At 43.0% G+C, this 16,698-nt stretch overlaps 1 protein-coding gene across 1 annotated transcript; it reads right to left on the reverse strand.

Moving 5' to 3' along the window:
- Positions 1-565: 565 nt before the first annotated feature.
- On the reverse strand, positions 566-15,264 carry abcb4 (ATP-binding cassette, sub-family B (MDR/TAP), member 4). Its single transcript, XM_035163606.2, has 28 exons — positions 15,130-15,264; positions 14,806-14,879; positions 14,165-14,252; positions 13,138-13,309; positions 12,976-13,024; positions 12,550-12,741; positions 11,881-12,052; positions 11,631-11,755; positions 10,769-10,940; positions 10,547-10,660; positions 9,614-9,724; positions 9,405-9,530; positions 9,106-9,309; positions 8,845-9,015; positions 8,543-8,704; positions 8,132-8,338; positions 7,778-7,924; positions 7,578-7,682; positions 6,832-6,909; positions 6,415-6,498; positions 6,079-6,282; positions 5,875-5,975; positions 5,633-5,773; positions 4,813-4,969; positions 4,524-4,721; positions 3,257-3,463; positions 2,270-2,416; positions 566-1,680 (listed from the first exon to the last, which is right to left on the reverse strand). Exons 2-28 carry the CDS (start codon positions 14,868-14,870, stop codon positions 1,474-1,476), a joined length of 3,906 nt encoding a protein of 1,301 aa, XP_035019497.1. The 5' UTR covers positions 14,871-14,879; positions 15,130-15,264; the 3' UTR covers positions 566-1,473.
- Positions 15,265-16,698: the final 1,434 nt, after the last annotated feature.

Raw genomic sequence — 16,698 nt, forward strand, 5'->3', positions numbered from 1 at the left:
AATGTTATTATTAGAAATCAGCAAATATCCTTTGTGTTATTTTGCCCCCCAGTGGTAATTTGGAGGCATATCATTTTGTTTTCAGAAGAAGATGTCCATACTAGAATTTAGCTGATGTAGCATCTGTGTAGGCAGACAGTAAAATATTTTTTGTCACTGCAGTATCACAATTTATCATCAGAACATGTACTGTAGGTTTTGTCTGTCTATTGGAAACATTTTAGACAAGGACCTCTTTCTTTGATATTCAGTTTTACAGTCCATTTCTTGATAAACTGGAAATATGCAAAAACTCTACTGTAAAGTGCTTTGAGTGCTCATCAGAACAACAGACCATTAGCTGGAGTTTCAACATATTTTGCTGTAATTAAGAAGTGGAAATAATTCACATTAGCTTTTTGAAAACTAAAATTTGTGTTCATTCCACTGATCAGTCGGAAATTATATAATAATTATTATAACTGTTGACTAAACCTTTGTAAATGGTAAAGTGTGAAAAAGTTTGTACTTCTTTCAAATACCTGAATAACAAGTAGAAAAATCTGTAAATAAATACAGAAAACGATTGATGATATTAAACTTTAATATATAAGAATATCCTTCATAAAGGTTAGTAATTCTGTGCAGTTGTGCATCATTACATTCTTTGAGTGAGTGAATGAGAATCCACATCTGCTTCTTCCTTGTCTTCAGCTGCTCAGGCCCTTCTGATCACTATCATCCCAGAACGTTGAACATAATGAACTAAACAATCAAGTTTTTATCAACATATCTTCTCAAATATATTAACAGGAGAACACACGTTGATGATGCCAGTGTCAGGTCGACCCAATGATGTAATATGATACTTCATAAATCCAGTGTATTGTTTGCGTGAATCACTACATATTTGTCATTTTGGTCACATTAGGTGGCACCAAATAATATCTGATAGTTTGTTAAAAGAGACTGAAATGATTCCCAGTGATCAACAAACAAGAATAAAGAAAGCATGTGAGGATACAGTACAGTAATAAGGCCTTTTTCATAGCACACATTTCAACTTGTCATAGTAAGAAAAGGTGTTAAATAACATTCAAGTGTTCCAGTAAAGTGAGGCCTGAACAACACCAGCACCGTGAAACTGATGCGGCTAAATAGAATTCAACCATTGATTTTATGATTTATACCAATCTTTTGCTACTGTGTTTTCTGTAAATAATATTTATAAATGTGGCAACAAGTGAACAGTGGCACCGACGTGGGCTCTTAAAATGACCAAACTCTATGAGCCAGTGTGTTACTGCCACAGGACTCTGGAGGCTAGAAGGTCACATCTCCCAAAAGGCCTGGACGCAGTCAGCACATCCGATCCCTCACTGAAGCTGTGAGGCCGGGAGCTGATGATAAGAGGCACACGAGTTGAATCCAGCCCTATGGATAGTGAATGTGAAGATGATAAATAATCCGTGTAGTATTGCTCTCCCTGTCCTCTCATTGCCGCCCATGGCCCATCTGCGTGGTGACCAGCATGTGGTAGACTCCCTTCTTGGCCAGCAGCTGCTGGTGCGTCCCTTGCTCGACCACTACTCCCCCCTGCAAGACGGCGATGCGGTCTGCGTTTTGGATGGTGGACAGACGGTGCGCCACGATAATGCACGTCCTGCCCTTGCTGGCCTGGTCCAACGCCTCCTGCACCACCTGCAGAGAGGGCAGAGCGACCACAGTGAGAACCAGGGGGCCTCCGACTCTGGAATAACTTCAAGACTTTGTTTGTGGAGGAAGGAACTGAGTGAGTGATGAGGCAGAATAATAATCGGGATGAAGCTCAACAGTTAAAGTTAGACATTAACTTCACACTGCTGCCTCCCACAGAAACAATTCTTCCTTTAATAAAATAGAGCCATATCAACAATAATACAGGCTTACTAAGAAGACAATTGACCTTCGTAAAATAGAAGCTTAACTTCAATTGCCACCGGTGCGAAACAGACTGAGTTATGACTGTGTGAGCGAGAGAATACGTGGGTTTGATATGTGCCAATAGACATTACATATCATCGCAGGGCTTTGTAACAATTTAACTACGACAAGTTTAATATATTTGCATCTTGATGCATTTTTATACTTAATATGCAGCAAACACTGGATATGAATACACTTGACTTAATACAGGGCTAACTAACCATTCACAGGAAGAATCTTAATATTTTTTGTAAATCCCTTTTTATTCCACGCACTCTTTGGTCTCACTGCTGCCAGCATCACTTGTTCGGAAAGAGTCACTCACCTTCTCGCTTTCAGTGTCGAGTGCGGACGTGGCCTCGTCCAGCAGCAGCAGCATTGGGTTGCGTAGGATGGCTCGGGCTATGGCTATTCTCTGCTTCTGTCCGCCTGACAGCTGCGTTCCCTTGTCACCGGCCTGAGTCTCGTATTTCTGCTCATTCAATCAGAGAGAGAGAGAAAGAGAGAGGCCACATGATGGTGTTACTGTAGATCACCAACATGATGACATAATAATCCTGTAATCCACACTATGTTCTTTGTCTTTCTACTGAAGAATTGTTAAAGGTCTGTTCTCTCCTAGTATTTTTTAAAAGAAAATGTCCTGGAGAGAATCATGTAATCGGTGCAATTAAAAGGTACAGGTCTCATTAAATCTTAGTCCAAGTAAATATTTATATTTTATTAATCAATCATTGGAAACTTTATTGAAATCTTTTGTATGTTGAATTGTAGGCATAGTTGATATTTTTTACCTGCTGTGGACCCACTTTAATTCATTGATTAGAAATGTACCAATTAGAACAATGTCTACATTATTTTACAGATAATTAGCAATAAACAATACAAATTTGCTTTCAGAGAACTTCCAATGAAATTAATATGAAGCTCTTTTTATAAGGTGTTTCTGAAACGTCAGTGAAGAACATGAACGGGAAGTTTACTTGAGCCGTTCTAAAAGAGGGCGGTGACTGTTAGACTCTATTCACCCCGGCAAGCGATTCACTTTCACCTGCATTTGCGTGTGTGTCATCCTCACATGTCAAAATGTCCTCTGTCAGAAACTCTTAGTCACATTTGTTGCTGTTGTATAATCACTTGCACATTAACAGACATATCACAGTTGTAACTATTTATCTCTGTGACAAAGAGAACTTTGAGATGTACAGATAACTGCTTGTTGCCGAATGTGGGGGGGGGATTACGCAGCCTGTTCATATTTAGTTTTGTGTGAACAGATCGGAGCGAAACATCAGGGCAGCGCAGCCGTTACCTCCGGCAGCTCCTGAATGAAGCTGTGAATGTTGGCCGCTTTAGCAGCCGCCACTATCTCCTCCATGGTGGCGATGCGACTGTTGTCTCCGTAGGCGATGTTCTGGGCTAAGGTGCAGTCGAACAGCGTGGGCTCCTGGGACACGATGCCCATTTGGGATCTCAGCCAGTGGATATTCAGCTGTTTGGTATTTACATTGTCCAGCACCTGAAAGGGGAAAATGGCAGAAGACCAACATTGCTTAGCGTCAGCGTTAATACGGACTAGTGCTTGAAGACATTGTCTCTACTATTCGCTTGCTTGATGAAAATAGTCAAAACTGAGGGCGATTAGAGCTTTAATACAGAAACCAAACAGTCAAGTTGTTGGCTGGAAAACCAAAACAATGACCTGAAAGAGGCTAAAATGCCTGTAGAAATGAGCTGAGGCCCAGAGGGTTACTATCTGAGGTTGTTAAGAGCAATGCCTTTCATAAACAAGCTGTGTTCTGAGTCATTGTTAACTAGAAGGGGTCTTGCCATGTTAAATAATGTGAAGAGAAGTTCCTGGATCCTTATCTCACAGTCTTAATGAAAATGGGAGAATTCCTGAATCCTGAGCAGCAAGGAACAACCTGACCTGTCATGCATATGTAAATATGAGCAGAGCAGCGTATCACCGCACAAACTGCAGCAAACAGGTTTATTTCTACATTTAAAGATGCTCATTCAACATGTTTTTTACCTAAAATTATTTATACTAAGTGTCAAATAATATGTAATAATTTTCCACCGGCCTATGTTCTGTAGTTCACACTCATAGATTTCAGTCCCTTAAGTACATCTGTTTGTTTTTTTTAAATCTAGATCTTTGCAGCATTTCTCGAAAAACAAATCCACCAAGTTTGAAATATAATCAGTTCAGTAGTTTTGGTGTATTATTCTGCCAACAGACAAACAGACAAAGTCTACAAGTCAGCAAATCACAGTGAGCAGGGATCCACCATTTCAAAACATCCGATTAAGCTTCTAGGAACAGAAGAAGACGACAGTGACAGCATAAATATATTCTCCACTGTCTCACAGGAGTGTCAGCAACAGCAGTGATCCCATCAAGATAAAATCGAGCTGCTTATTGCCATCTAGATTGTAACACACGCTACACAGGCCTCATAATATCCTTGAATCATCAGTGCAGTGCTGTAAAGTCGCCATAAACTCTCCAACCAGCTAAACATTAGCCAAAAGACAGTAGGTGAAGAGGCATGAGCGTGTGTTTGTCCACTCACCACGCTGCCCTCTCTGGGGTCATAGAACCGCTCCAGCAGCTGGATGACGGTGCTCTTTCCACAGCCGCTGCTCCCCACCAGGGCCAGCGTCTCTCCCCTCTTCACCTCCAGATCCAGCCCCTGGAGGACGGGCACGTCGGGCCGCGAGGGGTAGTTGAACCTGACATTCTCCAAGTACAAGTTGCCATCAAAACTGTCCTGGAGTTTTTAGGAGATAAGAGATGTGTCAGCATGTGTGTTGAAGAGCAAGTGTCTCGTTAGCCGTGTGAGAATAAATACAGTAACGCACCGGTGTCTCTCCTTCCTGTGAAAGATTGTCGATGGCGGGCTCCAAGTTTATCAGCATCATGAGGTGCGAAGCCGACATTTTGGCTTTAGCGTAGTTGGGCGTGAAGGAGTTGGCCTCTCCGATCGCCATGGCGCCGTACAGAACTGTCGAAATCACACTGGGAGAGGAATTCAATCGATGAATGACATAAGCACCCGTTTTACTTTTTCACATTTCAGAGGATGAATCCTACGGTTTTCACTTTTCGGATTAAATACAGTATCTCAGCATCATCCACATAGATTGACATTCATGGTTCCCACCGGATTTATCTTGTTTCCACACAAAAAAAACATTTCCTATCATTTACTATAATCTGCATTTTTATGATTGCATGCGAACACCAGATAGAAATCTCAGGGTTACATGAGTCAACATAAAACGAATAAGGGTGAGATGTAATAACAACATGTTTTATAGTTTTATCGTCCATCAGAAGCACAAACCGCTATGAAAGTCTTTGTGTAGCGGTTCTTTGTAGTATTAAATAACAGAGGGAAGCTCCTCCCAGCCATGACAGTGAATTACATGACCATCCTATAACTCGTGTGTGTGTGTGTGCGTGTGTGTGTGTGTGCGTGTGCGTGTGTCTGATCCAGCAGCAAAGGTTCAGGTAAAGTTCTCACATGCCTCAGAGCAGGTTAATGATTAAAAGGCAAATAAACACTCACTTCTCTCAGCAGGAAAGCTTTGGTCTGACATAACATGCTGTCATCAACCAGCGTTTACATCTTTATCTGAAACCAATACTTCTCCAGTTGACAAAAAAACATTTACTCACAGGAAAACGCCCTGAACGTCCATCCTTCCTTCTTCAATAAGCCAAGCTCCAAATCGGAAACAGCCTGCATAAGCAAAGTAGATCATGGCCTGGGAGAAGGAGAAGGTGAGACCGTACACGTGGGCCTTTTTCGTGGAGTTCCTGCACAGAGAGGGAGAGAAATGTGGGAGGACAAATTAATAAAATGTGATTGAATTACATATAGGATTTTGTGTAGATGGTGGATCTGTCACTTCTCCTACTTATATGGCACTTCGAGGTTTTCCTGATACAAAGACTCAAACTTGGGTTCTCTGGTGAGAGAGGCCACAGTTCGGATATTCTCTATGGCTTCAGTAGAAATCTGCGGAGACGCAGCACACAAATGTTAAATCTACAGTACATCCCTGGCACCTCTCCTTAGAGCGCCACTTAACAGAAAAAGGACATTTCTGTTGATTTCTTGCCTTTCCAGCCTTCTCCAACTCCTTCTTGTCCTTGACAGCGTGTCCAGTGAGCAGCTTCATCTCCACAGCTCCAGCCAACACCATGGCGGGCACCACGGCCAGGATGAGCAGGGTCAGCTCCCAGCCGTAAATAAAGGAGATGATCAGACTGGTGCCCATGTTGGCAAAGTTCTGAGCCAGTGTGGCCATGCGTACCCCTGTGGCCTGAGCAGATGAGAAAACACGGGGAGCACAGCAGACGACATGATCACTGGATTTATCAGGCATTTTGAGGTGGTCGTCTGTGACTAATGGTTTTATTTGTTGAGTTTGTGTGCGACCGTCGTTGAGACTTACCCCTTGTACTTGTGCAGCATCCGTGGCCAGTCTCGTGGTGAGCGCTCCGACGCTGTTTTTAGGGTTGTCAAACCAGCCAAGATCCTACAAACGAAAAACAACAGTGATCATGGCAATACAAATAATTAACTGTATAAAAACATTATTTCCATATGACATTGAATATTATTACTAAATAATCAACAATTTAAACTGAAGTTTTTTTTTTTTAAATCAAGCCTTAAAGATTGAGTAGCATGGGATTGGGTTGGATTTTACTGATAGTGCTGGAAGCATAAACAGATTTAAATGTTGTTAAACTCAAGAAAATACATATTTCATCATTGACCCTCTGGTTTCTTCATGGAGGAAGTGACGTATGGGTCGTCACTAGGTCTCAGGTCTCTCAGGTCTCTCAGGTCAGGTTAGTGCACTCACCTGTCTCATCATGGCCTTGAAAGCCCCGAGTCTCAGTTTGAGGGTCAGAATCTCCCCGGATTTACCAAAACAGAAACCCTGTAAAGACCATTTAGAGAGAGACGACGTTAGCGCAGCTCGACAAAGTGTTTATCCTGCAACAGTGTCGTCTGTATACAGCCTGTGTGATGGTGCAGGTCACACTTGAACTATTTACAACACTTAAAATATACTTTGGTTTAGAGTTAGAAGAAATACTAACATGGACAGATGATGCTTTTTCAGTCTCTCTATCCTTATATATTGTAAAATGTAAACGTTAACAACATCAAGTAAAATGAAAGCGGACTCCGACATTTCCTGCACACGTGGGATGAGTTGACCAATCACAACAGAGTGGGCCAGCTGGCCAATACAGAGCAGACTGGGATTAATTGGGAGGGGAGGCCTTAAAGAGACAGGAGCTAAAAGCAAGTGTTTCAGACAGAGGCTGAAAAGAGGAGCTGCAGCAATAGACAGATTGAGGAAAGTGACCCATAAACTGAATATGAGCATAATATGTTTCCTTTAAATTATTGAATTGAGGCATATATGGTTATGGTTACAGTTGCTCTTTAGCTGTGAGTTAGATGGAGAGATTGACTCTGTCTGTCCCTTCTGGACAGATGTCTGGTCTGAATGTCCATCTATGTCAAACTACTTTGAAGCCAATGAACACAATTGAGAAATATATGTAGATCAACATGTGTGCGCATAAACATGCATACCTGTAAAAACATGGTGACAAATGATACACCTCCGATAACAGCAAACATGAGGGAAAACAATGTGGCTCTTTGTCTGACGAGTTCTCGATCTTGCTCTGCAAACACCTGAGAGGGAGAGGAAAACATCTCATTTGTAGCATTTTAACTGACACGAGACACTGAATAACTTCCGTGGTGCACAGACACTGAGAGTAACCTACAGTGATGATCTTGGAGAAGATGATAGCGAACACTGGCTGCATCGCGCCGTTGATGATGGCACAGATGGTTCCCACCAAGATGTACGGCCACTCGGGAAGGTTGAGACGCAGCACTTTGAGGAACGACACGGGGGGCACGTCTTCCTCCTCCAGGGAGAGAGGGAGAGAAGAGCTGAGTCACATTTTCTTTTTTTATCTGCCTCACCATTTGATTTATTTGGAAAGAATCATAACCAATCGAACTACACAAAGCAATATTCATGGTTCCATAGCAAGGACATATCAACAAGGGGAGGGTGATGCTGTGTCTCTAAAATCTTGTTTGCTGTGCTGAGATGTTCCACCACATCTCACCTCTTCCGTCTCGTCCTTGTCAGACTTGGACTTCTCTTTCTCCTCTTTCTCTCCCTCTGATGCAGTAACAGAGGAGCCTCTCGTGGTCTTCCTCCTGTACGGAGTGGACTCGTTGAGGGAATCGGCCAATGGGCTCTTCTTGTCCACAGACAGCTCCTCCTCCTCTACTTCCTCTCCCTCCTCTCCCTCCTCGACATCCTGAAACGTCTGCGGACGGGAGAGAGTGGCGGAAACCGCAAACACAGTCAATATGAAGGACAGGACACTTTAAATTTGGTTTTGAGCGCAAACTAATGTCAATGCGACGTGTGTGTGTGTGTGTGTGTGTGTGTGTGTGTGTGTGTGTGTGTGTGTGTGTGTGTGTGTGTGTGTGTGTGTGTGTGTGTGTGTGTGTGTGTGTGTGTGTGTTACCTGTGTGGTGACCAGTGTGTGGTAGATTCCCTTTTTTTCCATCAGCTGGCTGTGAGTCCCCACCTCTGCAACTCGACCATTCTGGAACCCAGCGATGACATCAACATTTCTGATGGTCGAGAGGCGATGGGCCACGATGATGGTGGTGCGACCCAGTCGGACCTGAGTGCAAATTTGTTTCCAACAGCTTAGAGTTAAAAAACATACTAGTGGCTCTGTGATGTTGTATGTAGTAGTAGCCTAATTTATGTTTTTAAATTGCATTTCATATAAATGGTGCCCCCCCGACTGTGTGTTTGCACCTTGTCGAGTGCAGCCTGCACGATGGTCTCACTCTCGGCATCCAGAGCAGATGTGGCTTCGTCCAGCAGAAGGATCTTCGGGTTGCGGACGAGAGCACGGGCGATCGCGATCCTCTGCTTCTGTCCGCCGCTCATCTGAGTCCCTCGGTCTCCGACCAGCGTCTCAAACTTCTGCTCAGTGGCAAAATTCTCAGCGTTAGCAAGTGGTGCACAAAGTTCCTAAGAAGCACAGACAACAGGGAGTCTTGACTATGTTCTCACATCGGGAAGGTTCATGATGAAGTCGTAAGCGTTGGCCTCCTTGGCGGCTTGCTCGATCTCCTGCTGCGTCACGTCCAGACGGCCGTATCTGATGTTCTCAGTGATGGTGGTGGCGAAGAGGATGGGCTCCTGACTCACCACGCCGATCATCTCCCTCAGGTAGCGGACGTTGAGAGAACGGATGTCGTGACCGTCAACAAACACCTACAATGAAGGAGGGGTATGCAAAAACTATTGGATGGATTTTACCAAATACTGAATCACTCCGTTGAATGAAAAGCTTTGGAAACATCACTCACAGTTCCGTCCTGAGGATCGTAGAACCTCTGCAGCAGCTGGACTGTGGTGCTTTTACCACAGCCACTGCTGCCCACTAACGCCATGGTCTGCCCACTCTTCACACTCAGAGACATGTTGTTTAATATCTATAAATGATATAAAAAGATATTAGATATCAGATACGGTTTGATGTAATTTAATGTCAGGAGGTGTCTGTAGGGGAACATACTTCGACATCCGGCCTCGTGGGGTAGCTGAAGTGAATGTTCTTAAACTCGATATTTCCGCTGATGAAGTCAGGCTTGAAGCCGGCCTCCGAATAGCTGTCAATGGTCGGATTCTGTTGAGAGTCACGAATATTTTCATTCACTTCAAAAATGTGTCTCCTTTCTGGTTGTTGGATTAAGAACCTGATTATTATCATAACTTCAAACAGACAATGGGAGGAAGGCTGCCCCCCCCCCCACCACCTTAGGGTTAGGGTGAGTGTATTGAATGAAGCAAATGTTTATTTCCACTGCTCTTTGTCTCTGTGCACTAACTCTCACACACACACACACACACTCTGGTTGAGCGCAGGAAATTCTAGTCTGTTTTTACAGGTTCCGTGGAGGCGTCACCCTGCAGTGTTTCTGACAGGAGAGTAAAACTTCATAAAAGTTATTCACAATAAAAGAATAAAGTAAATCACATAAGAGACACTATATAAATTCCACAGATAAAATGATGGTAAAATGTAATAAATACGGCAGAGTGTTCACAGGGTCCTAAAACCTGGGACCGAGTTATAAGGTTTAGGGAACATGGATCAAATAATTCAACTCTTTCAGCCTCTGGGTTTTTTCAGTTTTAACAGATGCGTTACTCAGCCAATAGTCTGAATAGTGAGAGACAGTCAGTTCCATCACAAGGAGTTTGAGCCACAGTTGTGCGGTATCAACCCGAATGACCTGCAGTCACAGCACGGGCTCAAATTAGAGCAAAAAGCCAACATCTCATTACTGACTCCAGGTTGTTGGCTGCTTCAAAGCAACGACCCACAGCGCCCGAGTTCAGTGGTGCATGTTTAGTGATAAAAACTGACAAGTGTTCAGCAGCAGAGAGATGAAAAAACAACGGTACTTTCTGTGATGTAGATACTTGAAAATGTAAAATTCCTTACGTGATCAATGATGCTGTACACTTTATGTGCAGCTCCCCGGGCACTGGCAAAAGTCTGGATGTTGGCGGAGGACTGTCCCATGGTGAACGCTCCAATAAGCACCACGAACAGCACCTGAAGACGCACACACACACACATCAGTCTGAGCTCCACCAGAATCTCCTTTATATTCAATGGGAAAAAATATATAATTAGAGATTCGGTCATAATGTGTCTACTCACAGTAAGTACACTCCCGATGGTGTACTCATTGCTCAGGATGAGAGTACTGCCGTACCAGAAGGCCAGGGCATAGGAGAGGTAGATAATCATGAAGGTGAAGCCCATGGAAATGTTCGAAGACAGCGCCTTCTTTATTCCCATAATCTTAGCATCCTCCAAGTTTTTATGATACCTGAGGTCACACACACACACACACACACACACACACACACACACACACACACACACACACACACACACACACACACACACACACACACACACACACACACACACACACACACACACACACACACACACACACACACACACACACACACACACACACACACACACACACACACACACACACACACACACACACACACAAAACCATTCAGTGAAGAACCTCAATCAGGAGTTGGGTATTTCTGTTGCGTAAATTATTTGGTGGGTTGCTAAGGAACATCAGATGTGAGAGAGAGGGGAGAGAGCTCCTGTTGTGGAAATACTTGCCACTACAGGTTGTATGTAGGCTACACGTGTGTGTGTGTGTGTGTGTGTGTGTGTGTGTGTGTGTGTGTGTGTGTGTGTGTGTGTGTGTGTGTGTGTGTGTGTGTGTGTGTGTGTGTGTCCTTTTAGTTTTATCAAAGCCCGTTTTATAAGCTCTGCAAGTTCATACGTTAAACTAAGGATCATGTGAGTGCTACTTCTAAGGAAAGCAAATTAAGAACACAGATTAATTTTCTATGGATTTAATTCATTGGTGTCTTTCATAGCACTATGACCCTGGACACACTGGCTGGGTGTATTTACAGTGTTTTATGAGCTCTGAAAGACGTTAGTGAAGAAAAGGAGGCAAATAATGTAAGAGTGTACACACCTCTTGATCTCTCGGTCCTGACCACTGAAGGCAAACACTGTCCTGATTGCAGACAGCACCTCCTCTGCCACAGCTCCGGCTTTGGCGTACGCAGTCTGCTCTTTACTCGTGAAGCTCGTCAGCACCTATTCAGACGAGGAGGAACTCGTGTCATTATTAACAGCAGCGGAAGCCTTGCGATCGACATCAGCATACATGGTTAGCAAGGGAAAGCATGAGAGAAGCACTGAGAGATACAATATGAACTTACTTTACTGAAAAGTGCTGCCGAAATGCCCAGCGCAGGGCTCACAGACAGGATGACCAGAGTCAGCTTCCAGCCTTTGGTGAAGCCGATGACGAAGGACGACAAGAAGGTGGTGTAGGCCTGGACCAGCATCGCCGCCTTGTCGCCAATGCCCTCTTGGATCTTATAGACATCACTAAAGCATGGAAATATAAACCACATTACCACTAATGCTCTTCAAAGTACCACATGTAACTGATATGGCACTGAGTGGAGCGCATGTGTCCGCCAAGGCACAACAGTCCCCTTCAAGGTCCAGTGTGTGAGATTTAGGTGAAAGGGATCTATTGGCAGAAATTGAATATAAAATAATCCTAGTGATGTGTTCACTAGTGTGTTTCATCTAAATTGTACGAATTGTTGTTTTCGTTACCCTAGAATGGGCCCTATGTATTTGAATACTTTATATTTACATCGGGAGTGGGGTCCTTTCTACGTAGGCCGCCATGTTTTTTACAGTAGCCCAAACTGGACAAACTAAGTTGTTTTTATGACAACTGAAGGCTGCCACAGGTTCTCTTTCGTGTTTGGAAGGGGAGGGTGAGGTGAGGGGCGTTCAGCTGCAACATCAGCTCAGTATTACATTCAGACTGAGATTAGAACTGTGAGCTGTGTGGTCCCTGTGGTACCCACTCTATGAGACGTGTGTTGAGCTCTCCCGTCTCGTTGACGTCGAACCAGCCGATGTCCTGTTGCATGATGCGGTGGAAAAACAGCTTGCGGATGCGTTTGACCTGCCGCCCGGCCGCAATGGTCCACAAGGCCACCTGCAGGTACGCTGCCACCAGCACGGTAGCTCCCATGATGGAGTAGTAGATGGCATAGCTGGGAGATGGGACGCATTGTGACAAATATGACTTTAAAAAATTGATCTGATTAGACTTGAAGAAAAGTGTAAATTGTTTGATTGCAACAGAGGATTCGTCATAATCCATGCAAATTTATTTCTAGTAAAGCAACGTATGAAACTCTACAAGTATAAAAGACACGCTCTAAAAGGGTTAAAACTCTAAAACAAAGTCACATCTATCGTTTAGGTGACACTTGACAAAGTCTTACAGATTCATGTCCTCTTGTAGGGTGTTGTTTATTGGCAAGCCGGTGAAATCTAAAGACACAAGGAAACAAAAAACATGGTTTTAAAAGTGTCAGATGGCTTCTTAATTTATTTCAATCAGCAGAATTATGTGTGCCCACGATGCCCGTAAACCGAAAACTCACTGGGGTAAATTACTGTGTTGTTGCCTGAGATCCCGCCGGAAGGAAAATTGACCATGCTGTCAGTCATGTCCCCAAACACAATGAACATGAGAGGAAGCACGACCCCGTTGGCCATGGCCATCACCGTCCCACACAGGATCATGAAAATGTCCAAACTGTCTGCGAATCTGAACTACACTCACATAAAGGAGAGAGAGAGAGAGAGAGAGAGAGAGAGAGAGAGAGAGAGAGAGAGAGAGAGAGAGAGAGAGAGAGAGAGAGAGAGAGAGAGAGAGAGAGAACAGCAGAAATCAGGATCTGGAAGAATTTTGAGTTATCAAAGCAGAAAAGGAAAAAAAAACGTTTAACTTTAATCAGCTATTATATTCTCACAGCAGGGGACTGGTGGAGTCCACCCAAACAACAGGAGGATGTGCCGCACTCCCATCCTCTCTCCCTGCTCCCCCTCTGACGTCACACACAAACACACGCACAAGTATACCCAGATACCCTTAGGACTGTGCATTGACTTCCATTCATTGCGGACAACCTAAATAATATTTTTTTCCTAACTTTAACCAAGACCAATACATGCCTAACCCTAACCTTAACCTAACCACAATTCACATCTTACCCCTAACCTTAATCAGCAGCTTAGAAATTAAGTTTTGGACCCAATGAGGACTACTGGTCCTGATAAGATCAGTGTTTATACTGGAAAAGGTCCTGAAGAGGTAACACACACACACACACACACACACACACACACACACACACACACACACACACACACACACACACACACACACACACACACACACACACACACACACACACACACACACACACACACACACACAGTCACACAACAAAACATCGGTCTCTTCCCATTACTGTCTGGCTAACCTGATCTCAAAGGCACTTAAATCAATTTTGTTCTTGTGTTGTCTTTTTTGCACATACATACACATTCTCTCTCTGTGTGTGTGTGTGTGTGTGTGTGTGTGTGTGTGTGTGTGTGTGTGTGTGTGTGTGTGTGTGCTCTTACCACATCAATGGGGCCGACCATGGGCAGCTTTGGCTCTTTTTCTTTCTTCTTCTTCTTTTTATTTTCTTTGTCATCTTTACTGCCCTTACTGGAGGAGTCATCGATAAGAACACATGGCGTCAAATATAAAGACTAAATATACTTTGCTTGCAAGAGAATCACAGAGAGACCTGCATACATTTTGTATGAATTATATATATGTGTGTGTGTGTGTGTGTGTGTGTGTGTGTGTGTGTGTGTGTGTGTGTGTGTGTGTGTGTGTGTGTGGCTGTATGTAACAAACAGAAAGTGGTTTCATTATAAGACAAGTAAAAACTAAATTATGAAATACATGAAGCCAAGAAGGATATTAAGATGAACAATATTTTTAATTAATTTAATTATTACTGATATATATAAATACTTAAAATTGTATTAAATTACAGTGGCCCACGCACTGCTTGCAAATAGAAAAAAACAAGTGCAATTTAAAACAACTTCATCAATTTGACGACACACGCGCTGTTTAAATTTGCACGTGTTTTTTTCTATTTGCGTGCGTTTTCTAAATTTGAAGCGCGTTAAGCTCTCTCGACCACCGTACTTGAGCAAATAAACTTAATTCCTGAACAGATCATGTTTTTAAAAACCCTTGACTTTACCTTAAATCCCCGTTTAGTTGCGGTTTGTCCGCGGGCTGCTTTTCCTTCTCGCCCTTCCCCTCCATGTCTGGTCCCTGTCACAGGCAGAAATAAGACTGTTTACACCGCTTCATATAAACATTTTTCAAAACCACAGAGGAGGAAGAAACATGGGATCACATCTGGAAAATGAAACCTCCTGGGATTTAAAGCTGGTTTATATCTCTTAAAGTCTGATTTGATTGATTTAAAAAAGGCATCATTATCATCACCAGTGTAAATATGGTCGTGAAATACAGTGTTAGGAGGTTATTATTGTATCAACAGGTGAAGTCTTGTACTTACTCTGTTCCTCTAGATCCGCTCACTGTGACTGTGAACGAGGCAGCGGTCGGTCCAGTCTATCAATGCTCACCCTCCATTGGCTTTATATGGCTGCGTCACCGTCACAGGATTTAAGACCTCACCTGCACATTAACCTGCACGAGTGACTGTGGGTCACAGCTGTAACCAGGAGTCAAACCACCAAAATGACAGCAAAAAAATGTATAAAATAAAATAAAAAACTGTAATTTATTAAGATATTAAAACACAAAATAAACACACATACCAAAAAAGAAAAGAAAAGAATTATAATAAATTAAGATATATAAAAAAAAAAGGAAGGAAGGAAGGGACACAAAATAAACACAAAGAGATGGAACATTACAATCTGGACAAAAGATGATGATAGAAAGTACAGAGTCCCCCAAACATAACATAACACAAACGTATGGAGACGGATTCCTGAAAAGGTAAATCCTCAGAAGAAATCTCTCTGTGACCCTTCAGGGGCTCCGTCAGAGAGACTATGACATCACATCAACATCTGTATGGTCCACGTTAAACAAACAAATAAATAAACAGGAAAATGTTTTTTTACCAATGAATCATTTTTCTGTTACCTCTAAGTAGTAGACTGTAAAAGAAGTTGGAGGGCAACATGTCATCTCCAGAAAGTGAAGCCAAATTGTCTTGATCACCCCCTGGTGGCTGGCTGCAGTGTAGTTCATAAGTCCTGCTTCCTCCATGTTAGTGGATGGGACATGGGCCAAAATAGAAAGTCAAAGTACACGTTGAATAAATGTCTCTGAAATTTTATTTCAGTCATTCGAGGTAGTTCTTACTTCTTACTGGTGTTATTTCACGTGTTCATGATTCTGATAAGTTTATTGTTATTTCGTTTTTTGAGGCCAAAAGACTGTGTTGACACGTCGTGATTGAGAGCTGAGACTGATTCAGGTTCAGGCTCAACATGTCTGTGATGTGTAAACAATAATAAATCAAACTGTTTCATGGTTAAAGAAAGTATCATTACAGTTGAATTGTATTGCACAGCAGTGTTGAGATGTTCATGATTTCACTGCACACTTAGAAGGGAAATTTCTCTTTGGTAAATCTAAAAAAGTGACAAAGTTTCATAAACTAGAAAGGTTGTAAACAGCAGATTAATCTTTAACTATGTTTTGTATTTTAGGAGCTTAGTACAATATTTCCCTTCGAAAGGTAATAGAGCTGAAGTATAAAACACACATGTGAGTGTATTTCCATACAGCAGAGTAGAGATTAAATGTGGGGACCAGGTGTCGTTACACCACTGCTGATGTAACACCTCTGGGTTACGGGTGCAGCAGGAACCAATCACATGACAGACTCCACCTCCATTATTCAACCACCTTTGCTCGGCTGTGGTCAAGGAGTGAAGAGAAGGAGACACTAGATAAGGAAGTGTGGGTGCATGACTAGGATGTTGGAGTGAGCTGTTTCCTTTGAGACCAACTGGGGGCGATCTCCTACATGATGACTTCACCTCATTTAGGCTTAATGGCCCAAATGACTTACAGGTTGGGACATCGGTTGACAGAAACGAGGCGA

The sequence above is a fragment of the Hippoglossus stenolepis genome, chromosome 8 (assembly GCF_022539355.2).
Source record: "Hippoglossus stenolepis isolate QCI-W04-F060 chromosome 8, HSTE1.2, whole genome shotgun sequence".
NCBI lineage: Eukaryota > Metazoa > Chordata > Actinopteri > Pleuronectiformes > Pleuronectidae > Hippoglossus > Hippoglossus stenolepis.

What these genes read in the sequence shown, in the direction of transcription:
- abcb4 (XM_035163606.2), bottom strand. Translation starts at nt 14,870, where the DNA reads ATGGAGGGGAAGGGCGAGAAGGAAAAGCAGCCCGCGGACAAACCGCAA. An exon ending in AACCTCGAAGTGCCATATAA is followed by an intron (nt 5,774 to 5,874) that starts GTAGGAGAAGTG and finishes CTCTCTGTGCAG; the next exon opens with GAACTCCACGAAAAAGGCCC. An exon ending in CACAGGAAGGAGAGACACCG is followed by an intron (nt 4,722 to 4,812) that starts GTGCGTTACTGT and finishes TAAAAACTCCAG; the next exon opens with GACAGTTTTGATGGCAACTT.